This window comes from Gavialis gangeticus, unplaced genomic scaffold (assembly GCF_001723915.1).
Source record: "Gavialis gangeticus isolate Ggan-Ray unplaced genomic scaffold, GavGan_comp1, whole genome shotgun sequence".
Lineage (NCBI taxonomy): Eukaryota > Metazoa > Chordata > Crocodylia > Gavialidae > Gavialis > Gavialis gangeticus.
Genome location: NW_017729034.1, coordinates 58,063,664 through 58,075,359, shown reverse-complemented (window position 1 = coordinate 58,075,359; position 11,696 = coordinate 58,063,664). Strand labels below are relative to the sequence as shown.

Below are 11,696 nucleotides of genomic sequence, written 5' to 3'. Positions count from 1 at the left end.
CTTTGTCTGCCGATAGGAGGGTCCGACTCACTGGGCACTAGCATTTTCCTTTGTAAATGTTCCTCCACCATCCTCTGGTATGGTCCTTTTCCCCAAAGGCCTGAGGGAAGAAGCTGCAGTATAGGTCAACCCAAAGTCCCTGAGGCTGGGTTTAAAAGACCAGTTCCTCTTTCTGTCTATATCCAGGGTAGTACTGATCACCTGCTGTAACACTTATTTTACTGTTAGAATCATAGAAATATATGGTTGGAAGGGACCAAAGTCCAACCTCCTACTTGAGGATCATCCCTATGCAAGTCATTCCATACAAATCCTTGTCTAATGCAGTCCTAAATCTACACAATCAGCTGTGTCACACCCAAAGACACTTAAAGCACTTAAATTTTCCACAGGTAAAGCAGGGGTACAAGGGCTAACAGAGTCCTGCTGCTGCAAGGGTCATTAGAATGCATCTAAGAGATCCAAGGAAGAGGATCATACCTATTACAGAAGAAGGCAAAACCCCACAGCTTGTACAGTTCTGATCCTTTCCTGAACCCAAATGTGTTGACTGGTTTGACACCAAGTGGAGGAGCAAGACCCTCTAAATAGGAACCTCCTATTTTTAGTCTCAGCAGGAGCACTGGCACATCCCAGTCAAAATCCCCAGCCTTGGCTGGAGCCAACATCCAATTCTTTTGAGGCAGGTAAAAACAAACAAACACCAAAAACCAACCCGTCCACTCCCCACCCCCCAAAAAAACACATCAAACCCTGACACCTGTGCAACAGGAGGGGAAAGAATTCCTTCCGATTCCCATGTGGCCACTAGCAAAGCCCAGACATATAAAAAAAAACAAACACACACTCTTTATTCTGCTCTGAAACCTGGGGATAGGAAGCTTAACTCCAAACATCACATCCTCTAACTAGGCAGCCAGAAGTTCCCTTTCTGTATCCCCTCCATGAATTGGTTCCAGCTGCTTTAATCTTTCATACTTAAGCTGATCATAAACACTGCTTCATTTTCCTGCTGCTGAGCACAGTCCTCTCCAATATCCACCTGCTCTAGGCTTCAGGGGAAGGGGGTGTACTCCTGGGCTTTCAACTATTGTGCTTTACAGAGCATTTGAAACAGCTACTCCTAGATAATCTCTGCCCAATGCTTATCCAACCTCTTCTTGAAAAGCCCCAATGACAGAGGTTCCACAACTTCCCTAGGCAGTCTATTCCACTGTTGCCCTGTTCCAACAGTGAAGTTTTTCCTTATATCCAGTCCAAACGTACTTTGCTGCACCTTCAAATCATTGGTACATGTCCTGCTCTCTGCAATGGAAAGAAAAAGGTGTTCTCCCTCTTTTTTATAGCAGCAGGTATTTGAAGACTGCTATCATATCCACATTTAATCACATTTTCTGCAAGCTGATCATGCCCATTACTTTCAAACTCCTCATATGGTTTATGTTCCAAGTGCTTTATCATTTTTGTCACCCGTCTCTGGGCCCCGACTTCTCTACATCCCTTTTAAAATGCGGAGCCCAAAACTGCACACAATACTCTAGATGAGGTCTAACCTGTACCAAGTAAAAAGGCTCTATTGCTTCCCATATCTTGCACCTAATGCTCCTATATTGGTGTACCCCAAAACCGCATTCAGCATTTTTGTAGCTGCATCACACTGTAGATTCGTATTCAGTCTGTGATCCACCAAGACACAAAGCATTGTTTGTCTCTTGGTGAGAACAGGCTGTTGTTCCTATCATATAGGGCCCTGAGCAGTCACTTCAGCCACTAGGTTGTAAAGTCTGATTTTAAAGTCTGATATACCAAACTCTCTCTCTCTGCAAAAGGGAGGAATCCAGGGGACTTTAAAACCAGAGGTCTTGATATGCCGCCATCAAGTAAACACTCCTTCTGACAGTTATGTGATGCCAATTTTAAAGTAAAGCAGACAGACAGCGTGACACCCCTATTAGGAATTCCCCAGTGCTTTCATTCTTTTGATGTACAAGGCTCTTCATGTACTAGTTTTGTTCCTAGGAACCTCAGTAAAGGACTACCTTGGCTGATTCCAGTATCTTCCAAAATGAGTAGTTTTGTGGTCTTATCCAAGTGCTGCAAAATTTCAATTAGCTTCCTCAGGAGCAGTCAAGGAATGGTAACAATGGAGGTCACTGCATATTTCCACTGCTGCTTTCAGATAGAAAGGAGATTCATCTCCAGTTTTCAATCTCCCGTTTCATCTGGTAGCATGGCAGAGAAAGCAAGTCTTGTACTGCTAAGTGCACAGTGTATACCCAGAACCAGCTGAAGTGGCTACAAGCCTGACTGACCATTCAAAGCAGTGCTTATACCTAGGCCTCCCTCTTCAGAAATTCCCTTCCAAGCAGATTGAGGCAGCAAGGCAAGAGACAGTCTGAAAGTTGTCATCACGTTCTGCCTTTATAATGTATATTCCATTGTTCGCTGCCACAAATCCAGGGAGGTTGAGGGACCTGTCCACAACACCAAAACTTGCCCCAGATGTTCCTGAAGGTGAATTTATTCTCAAACCCAAACCAGGAAAGCCCTGTTTGCAGCTCACGAAGCATGTAAATGCTGCGGCTCAGACACTGGTCTGTAAGACATGCAGGCAGTCATCTGACAGATAGTCCATATGCCAAGTGAATTTCTTTCTCTTCACAATTTTCTAGCAGCTCTTGTTTTGCCCTTGTATATGCTACATGGGAGCAGCTGCAGCTATAAAGTCTTAAGACCTTACCCTCCACAAAGGAGACAGGAAAAACATCCACAACCAGCACCCTCACATTTTATGTGGCCAGTAGTCTGGCTGTAGGGCAGCTGCAGTCATGTTTTGCCTCCTCTGAACACATTCTGCTATGCTCTGAGTGTTGCTGGTGAATTTAACTGCTGAAACTGTGCAGAGTATCTGTTGTTCTGTAACAGCTATAGCAGCTATCTGCTCTTCTCCTGAACTAACCTACTGTGGCATGTACACTCTGTCCCAGGCATTTCAGCATGCCTAATACCCCTAGCCTTTTAAAGTTGTGGCCCAAACTGACCAAGTAAACAATGAAGATGAATGATCGAGGAGTGGTACTGTTCTTGGAATTAATTTTGAAATGGTGTCAGACCCAGGGGTGTCTGTTTTATAAGTTTCACAGAAAGAGGTTAAAGATTTGAAACTGGTGATGAATGCAGAATGGGGACACTGCCTCTCTCTCCATGTTCCCACCAGAACCAGGGCCAGAGGAGTCGTCAGTGATTTTCCCCCTGCAACCTGTGACTGAAAACCACCTCTCTAGCAGTGACGCTAAGTTTTAGAAGCAGCCCATCATCCCTGTGCCTGATGGGAGTCAGCTTGAAGAACAGAAGCAAATTCATACAATCCAGGACCAACTGGAGCTATGCTAACCTTCTCCTCTGCACCAACTCCTGCAGGCCTGCTGGCTGATTGTTGCCCAGGGAGGTGTCTGTCTCCAAAGAAGTTGACTGCCTCAGGCAAAGTGGATTCTGCCAATTGGCAATTTGCTTCATATCCCTTTATTTCTAGGGTAAAAATGGAGACAACTGCCACAAGTGTCCTCATTTTTACCTATAGCATTTTATAGGGTGTTTTTCATATTCTTTAAACTGCTCCTAAAGGCTATAGGTGAAGGTTGGAAGTGGTGATTTTAGGGATTCCTTCAGTTAGTAATTGCCTATAATCCCAGGGAACTGAACACGATGGCCCTGCAAGCCCCATTTCAGTCATACATTCCTAAAAGCTTCTTTAACTTAGCCATTACAAGCAAGCAGCTAATTTCTCTTGCAAATTATGTTGCCCCATTAAAGAACATGGCTGAGCAGCCTTAAACTACTCAGCTGGTTCTGTTAAGCCAGCTCCCAGAGGAGGGCTGTGTGAGGAGGAATAATGCAAACCTGTCCTGATAGCAGTCAGAAAGACACTGGGAGCAAGAGCGCCACTGAGTCTGATGTGAATTCCTTCCATTCTTTCTTTTCAGTTTTCAGAATAGAGGGAAGGAAGCAGATTGAGACATGAAACCAAACCAAAATGTAACCAAATAGAACACTGCTTCTAAGCAATTACTTCAAAAATAATTCCTTTATAGGTGCACTGATATATCAGTTGCATATCAGATTGGCACCAATAAAAGGAAAATTTACATTAGCAGTTATTGGCTGATAAATATAATACGTCTTCTGGACAGCGGTCTGGACACTGTGTGCATACACACAGCCTCATGCATGCATGTGGCAAGAAATGCAGCTGGGGAGCGTGGAGAGCAGTTCCATATAGGTAAGTCCATGGAGGGGAAGGGGCGTAGGGGAGGGAAGGGCTGTGAGGGGCAGATCGAGGCATCCATGGTGAGATAGGTAGTAGGGCAGGGACAGAGGCCAGTAGCTGGGGATGCTGCCCAGCCAGGGCAATGAATGGGAGCCGGGGCTGGGGCCGGTGCCAGACAGTGCTGTTCGCTGCAGGCTTGGGGCTCTCCACCCTGCTGCCTTTCCCTTCGGAGCCCTGTGCTGGCCATGTGCCGCCTGCCTGAATGGCGGCAGTGGGAGTGATGAGTTGTGCCTCCTGCTACTTGGTGGGCAGGGAGTACACAGCCAGAGCAGGGCCCCTCGGGCAAAGGCAGCAGGGCAGAGAGCCCTGACCCCACAGTGAGCAGCCCATATCCATGCCTGCCTTGCTCAGTTCCAATTAAAAACGTCCCCACGCTTAAAAATGGTGACAGGGCACTTGAACTAAAGCTCATTCGATGAGTTTTAGTTCAAGTGCCACCGCTGCCATTTTTAAGTGCCAGAATGCTGATCCCCTGGACAAGCTACCGATGGCCCTGTCCCATTCACCACCCTGGCTGGACAGCACCCTTAGCCCCAGTCCTGCCCCACTCCCTCCCTTACCATGGGGGCCTCAATTTGTGCCCCCACGCCCCTTCCCCTCCACAGACTTATCTGCAGGGAGCCATGCTGCCTGGCTACATTCCTGTAAATTGGTTATCAGATTGGTATCATCCAATATGGCTGGTTAATAATCGTCTATCAGTATTGGCTAAGAAACTCTTTATCAGTGCACCCCTAAATTCCTTTATTACTTTGGACTTGCCCCTCAACACCCCTGAGACTACAGTTTAGTCCTACCATTGCATGTACACTGCATTGTGGCTGTTTAGCGGATGGTGCTAATGATACCAAGGTCACAGGTATGATTCCCAGGTTGGATTAAGTAGTCTTTTGAGGTCCCTTCCAACCTTAGTTCTGTACTGCAGAATAGTCCAATCCAGTAGTCCATTTTAGTCAATTCATTTCTCTCTTTCTCAAAATCAATTTGGTCTAAAATATTGGTCTAGTCTTCCCTTCATTTTATTGCTTACTTTTTTCTTCCCCTTAGGGGAACAATTCATCTACCTCTTTTGGCAAAAATGAAATAGTGATTAGTGTTGGGTAATGCCAGCATTTTTAGTGTACATCTTTGCATTACTGCCAGATCGATAAAGCTATTAGCATGCTGGCACATTCATATTTCTAATGAAAAAACAAAAGTCCAGACTCAAGTTTTATGGTTTAGCACATACAAAAGTTGTATTTGTGTGAGGAATTAAAAACTAAAAATTCCAGAACTGTTTCCAGCCAACTGCTGGCAATGAAAATGTTTTGTTACCCAACTATTTTCTTTATCACATTATAAAAGCAATGATTTGGGTCTGCTGGAGGAAAGTAATTCTTTGAGAATAATAACCATGTTGATTTTAATTTAGACCTTCAAAATAATTGAAGATTAAGCAAGTGGATGCTGGGCTGCTTTTTCAAACATTCAATCCCGTTCTCTGGAACAAATAGACAACACCACTTTCGAAAAGCAATCCACTCAGGATGGCCAACAAAGCAAACTTTCGGCTTAAGTTCAATGTAACTGCAAAAGAAAACAGAACAAAATACTCAATCTTTCCAATAATGTATTTACTGTCCCAATATAAACCAGTGGTGCAGAACCTTTTTTTTCTGTGGGCTAGATGAAGGGTGTGGGGTTGATCTGCAGGCCCAATCTGGTATGCAGGTCTGGCCTGGTGTGCAGCCCCAGCTTGACAGGGTGTACTAAACCCTGCCCATGCCAGATTGCATCTGTGGCCCAAGCCCCACATGCTTAGAAAATCTGACAACAAGGGAGTGGTGGCAGTATTAATTGCCACTGCTCTACTGCCACCAAATTTCTGGATCCATTGGGAGCTCTACAGGTTGGATAACATAGCTCTACAAGCCAGATCTGGCCCAGAGGCTGGAGATTTAGCACCGCTGGTATAAACAGTTTGGACTAAAACCTTTTAAAAGTTCATGGAAATTGTTTGTGGATTTATATCAATATATACACTGGAAGAGTTGCACAGAAAACGTCCGTCTAAACAGTCTATGCATAGCTTAAGAATATTTTCTAAGTCAATATATAATTTTCAAATTGTAGTTACAAAAAAAAATCCCTACACAAATGATTAATTATACTTTTATGTTCTAGTAACCAATGTTGAGTTGCTTCAAAACATGTAACTGATGGATCTCTTTTTAGTTTCAAAACTGTGATTGCAAGATAAGGTTGTTTTTTTTCATTAATGTTTTCAGTTTCATGATGAAAGGCCCAATGTGATAATTCTAGACTAAGGACTGTTGCAATCACACATAAGAATCTCTTTAATATCTGATTTTTAAAAGCATCACTGAAAAGATATTCTAAAATAACACGTTGTAATAACATTTGCAACAGAGATATTACACTAATACAACAAAAGCAAAATACCTCTAATTGCTTGAGAGTTAGATGTCAGTACAAATACTTTTATGAGATGGAGACACAAAGGAGTATAGTCATGTTCCCAAATAACAGCTGGAATCAGCAGAAGTTTTCCATAACTAGACAACAGCAGGGCTTTCAGAAGCAAAATGAAGTCAGACTTTGTTTTCAGCATCTCAGGCCTGGCTACCCATAGGGCAGTAAAAATGCCAACCAAAAATGCAATTTGCTCTGAGTGGACAACGGAGAGGAGAAGAAAATAATAGCATGAAGCATCAAATCAAATTCTTTCCTAATTAATCTTGGTGTAATAAATACCAACTACAAATGAGCTTTTGATTATTTTAATAAAATGTTATAGATGAATCATGAACACGATGTCCTCCTCCACTTTATCTTTATAAGTAATAGTTACCTTGCTAAATTACTACTCCCATAAACCAATCCAGTCCAATCTTATTCAAAGGATCCAGCCACTTATCTAGGATGTTTATGACAAATCCATATTGCAGGAAAACTACCATGTGAAAAATTTTCCTCTGTTTCTACCTTTTTTTCCCAAAGACCATTTTTTCATTTAGTCTTTAAGCTGTGGGCCAAGGCCACCAATACTGATATTCTATGGAAGATTAGTGAAGGCTCAAAAACCACTGCTAGACTACCAAGCCTTTCCTATGCTAGTAAGATATGGAGTAACTCACTGTAAGAACAGTTTCCCAATGACAGCAAGGGAGGAATTGCTGCTGAAAACATGAGCTCAGGCAATTTTATCATAATTTTATGAAAACCTGATAATGGAAAAGTGAGATGATAATAGTAAAGACCTGAGCTTCATTTACATGAATCTATCTACGGAAACACTTGCTGGAGGATCAGGACAAGGGATTACTTCAAGTTATGGTTTTTTTGGTGTTGCTAGCCCAAAGACCTGAAAGTATGAAGCAAAACGATGGGAATTCTTTATGGTTCTAATGGATGGGTCCAAATTAGACAGGGGTACCACAAAAGATTTGAATATACTTTTTAATAAATAAAGATCCATTTTTCACCTTCAAGTGTTTTAAATATAATTTTTGAAGCTTGGAAATAACATTTCTTCCAAACTAGTTTTGCCACTGGCTCTTTGGCAAAATGTTTGCTTTTAAAAAATGATTTATTTATGGCTCAGAAGCTAGTACAGCTTTTCCTGTTTACTGTTCATTTTCATCAGCAGCATCCTCACTGTCATCTCACCTCTAGGAATAATAAACTTTTCAGTAAATCAATATGCAATAAACTCATGCCTCCATCTGCTAGCTGCCTCTGCAGCAAAAGAATAAGTATTCAGCCATGCATGAGGTGTGACTCTAGCCTTTTCTCAATGCCATTTTAAACAAGCTAGCAAAAGAGAACTGATAAAACATTTCCCTAACATTTCTCATGATTCTAGATGTGACAAAACAGGAAACTAACAACTGACAGAGCTATTCTGGAACAGGTTAGGTCTAGGAGGAGTATTTTTGGATGGATGGTGCTCTCACATGCTGAAAGACCACTAGAGGCCATGTCAAGTAAGATTCAAAGCACATGAAAAAATATTTTTCTTAACCAACCAATTTTTCCTCACATAAAAATTCAGCATGCTGTTAGTACTCTGGGTGCCGGTCTCTTGGCTAAGGTGCATCTATCTGTTACTACTTATAAATCAAAACCATATAAATAGATAGCAATTCAGACCAAACATTCTCAATACTGCCATCTTCTGATGGTTTGATACCTAACACTGATATAAGTGTTTTGTCATAAATTAGGGAATTACAAAAATCGTGACTGTACAATTTTAGTGGAAATTGCAAATTCAGGCAGGCTCCACAGAAAAGTACAGGCTTCAAAAATAAACAGGGGCTCACTGAAAAGAACAAAAACCTACCAGCAAGCAGAGAAGCCCTGCAGTCTTAGAGTATGGGGAAGAGGGTGAAGGGGGCAGTGGGGCAGAGCTGCTAACAACAGGAGGTGCAGAGGTGGGGCAGGGCATGGGTGAAGCTGGCTGCATGGGGTGGCAGCACTACCAAGAACCTGACAGCCAGGTCAGGGCGGCAGCAGCATGGAGTGGGGCGCGGAGCAGCAGCGGCCTGTCTTCAGTCAACCCAAGACGAGCAGCAGGAAGGACCTGCCGCATCCCCCCACACTGCAGTGGGACTTGGGGCAAGGGCAGAGCACCAGCATCCCAGTTCCTAGTTTGCTTTCAGTTAGTAGCAGCAGGTAGAGAATGAGGCAGCCAGGGTGATGCAGGAGGAGCTGCCAGGGCCTCCAACCCATGCTGAGTGTGATACCTGGGTCCAGCGGGGCATAGGGCCACTAAACCAGAGGCAGAACCCAGGTGTCTGCAGGCTGTGCTGCGTTGGAGGCAGGTGGAACAGCCTAGCCAAGCCATCCATTGGGGAGGGCACATGGAGGTGCCCCGCAGCAGGTGTTCTCCCCAGCACCCTGCCCTGTCTTCCTCATTTGCCCTCCTCCTTGTGCTCCAAGACTGCAGGGCTTTTCTGCTTGCCAGTAAGTTAGTTTGGGTATTTTTTCAGTGAGGCCACCGAAAGCACAGAGCCCACTGCTTGGGGATGGTCTGAAACTGAGGCTTAATTACCCTAATTAATTACCATGCTTACTAATACATAGATTAAATGGCTTTCCAGGGCTTAATCAGGGTAATTAAGCTGCAGTTTTGGGCCATGTAGCAATCTCCAAGGAGGGGCAGGACTGCTGGGGCCTCTCAGCCAGAGGCAGGTTGGGAGGGGGCACGCTCAGCTTGCAAAAATGGTGGCTGGCCCTGGGATCTGCCTGTGAAATTGGCTGGCCACCTCCTTGAGTTCAGTAGACTCCTCATCATAAGGTAATTTCAGTCAGAACTGGCACTGAAGAAAAATAGGAAATAACATAAAAATGAAGCACATAATGCCATCTCCCCCTGAAAGGCTACAAAACTGTTTTAGACTATACATAGAAATCACTAAACCACCTCCTTTGGGAAGGACATGACATCAATTATTACTTGTAATTTCTTCAATGCATTTAGTTAGAAAAGATCAGGATTCAATAAAACTAAGGACTGGCTAAAAGACCAGTTGATAGTTATATGAAGTAAATCACAATTCTTACCTAAAGAAGCTATTCCAAACATTCTATAAAAGTCCCATTCCTTGGCATATCTGATTAAGTCATCGGGATCTATGTTTTGGCTTGAATCCTGTAGCTGTAGCCACCTGACATAAGCTTCACAAAGCAAACAAAATATGCAGAGCTTCCCATGAATCTGGTACATAAAAGATCATTGACAGAATCAGCATTAAGCATGTAATTTGAAAGATGCTTAGCACCTATAGGCAAATCAGCTCTGCAATGTAATCATTTTTGCTTTGGGTATAAGCAAATGGCTTGTTCAGGTCTACTACTACATTAGCATACAGTATTTTAAACAAGTTAGCCCATTTAATATTACAGACAAATCAGAGGTTTCGAAAGTGCATGAGCAGATTTGGGCAAAGAAGATATACAAGGTCTGATTTGCAAAAGAGAATTTTACTGGCATTGTTAGGTGTTAAAAACAAACAAACATACTCCTAACTTATATAGTCATCTCTAAAGGAGGCCTACAGTAAATGCAGTTTTTCAGCTGAGGGAACTGGTTTAATTGGTTTATACCTTCACAAGCTTCATTTTCACCATGGGTGTTTGCTACTACTGACATAGCAACCAATCAACCCTTTCAAGTGTATACATAGCCTAAGCATGTTTGGAAGGGAGAAAAGGGGATCAATGCAAATATAATTTGGTCTCTGGCATATCTTAAAATATCCCCTGAAAAACTGGACTGGAGAAAAGCATAAGAGGTCCGTTATTAGTGTGTTTTCATAGTAAACATTCCTGTTTTATGAATAAGCTTGAATTTTCTAATTGTCAGTGATGGGGATACAATCAGGGACCCAAATATCCAGTTGTTGTTTTTTCTTCTTTTTTTTTTCTGGCTTGCTTATTGTTGGAAAATGTTTTTTCACCTGGAATTTGCTTAAATCAATGGTGTCAAATTTATGACTCACAGGCTGCATCTGGCCTCCAGACCCATGTTGTGTGGCCCACGGGGCTTGTAGAGGGGCTAGGAATTCAGAGGCAGGGCCAGTCACTGAAATCTAGGGTATGGATCCCCATTGGTGACACATTAGTGATGGAGGGGTTATGGGAGGGAAAGTTTAATTCACTTGCTGTTTCATATCATTTGAAATACTTCTAGGAATAAACATTTTGTTGGAAAAATTGAGCATGTGTAATTTGAAAGGCATGTGAGGAAGAGGGCCTTAATCAAAGAGGCCACACTTCCATGATCCTTTTTTTGGACATCACATAAAGTTGCTGCTATAGGAGCCTTCCCTGCCAGAACCAAAAACAATTCAGAGGGTTTGTAATCATGACATGAATTAAAACAAGAGGAGATCTTGGGTTTAGATAGGGATTTAGATGGGATACACTTTCGTTTCAAGCTTTAAAGGACTTCATATTATTTTGAAACTGAAAGAGAAAATACTATAGAGATATGATATCAGAAGACAAGCATATGTTCTTTGGGGCAGGAACCACATTTTCTGATTTGTTTGCACAATATCTAATACAACAGGATTTCAAATAATGATGTCCTTGCTATGTTAAGTAGTAACAAAAATTGAAGCCCTGCAGATCTGTTTCCTATTTGTAGCAGATTTTAGCAACGTGAAATCAGGCAATTCCTTGAAAGCAGTCTACACTTGTAAAGAAAAATGTCCTGAATTCTAATACAGGGATGGTAACCAATGGCACACAAACAACTCCTCCTTAGGCCTGGTCTACACACAAAGTAGTACCATCATAATTTATTGTGTGATGCTCATGATGATGCAGTTAAAAAAAAAAAAAAAAAAAAAAAAAA

General features: G+C 42.5%; 1 protein-coding gene across 2 annotated transcripts in view; it reads right to left on the bottom strand.

The window, feature by feature from the left end:
• Positions 1-5,330: 5,330 nt before the first annotated feature.
• ARV1 (ARV1 homolog, fatty acid homeostasis modulator) overlaps positions 5,331-11,696 on the bottom strand; it is a 26,607-nt gene continuing 20,241 nt past the window's right edge. For both annotated transcript variants that reach the window (XM_019527577.1, XM_019527578.1), the window contains 3 exons: positions 9,899-10,052; positions 6,773-6,997; positions 5,331-5,896 (listed from right to left, as the gene is read on the bottom strand). In XM_019527577.1, coding sequence (XP_019383122.1) covers positions 5,790-5,896; positions 6,773-6,997; positions 9,899-10,052 — 486 coding nt within the window. In that variant the 3' untranslated portion in view covers positions 5,331-5,789. The remainder of the gene's footprint in view (positions 5,897-6,772; positions 6,998-9,898; positions 10,053-11,696) is intronic.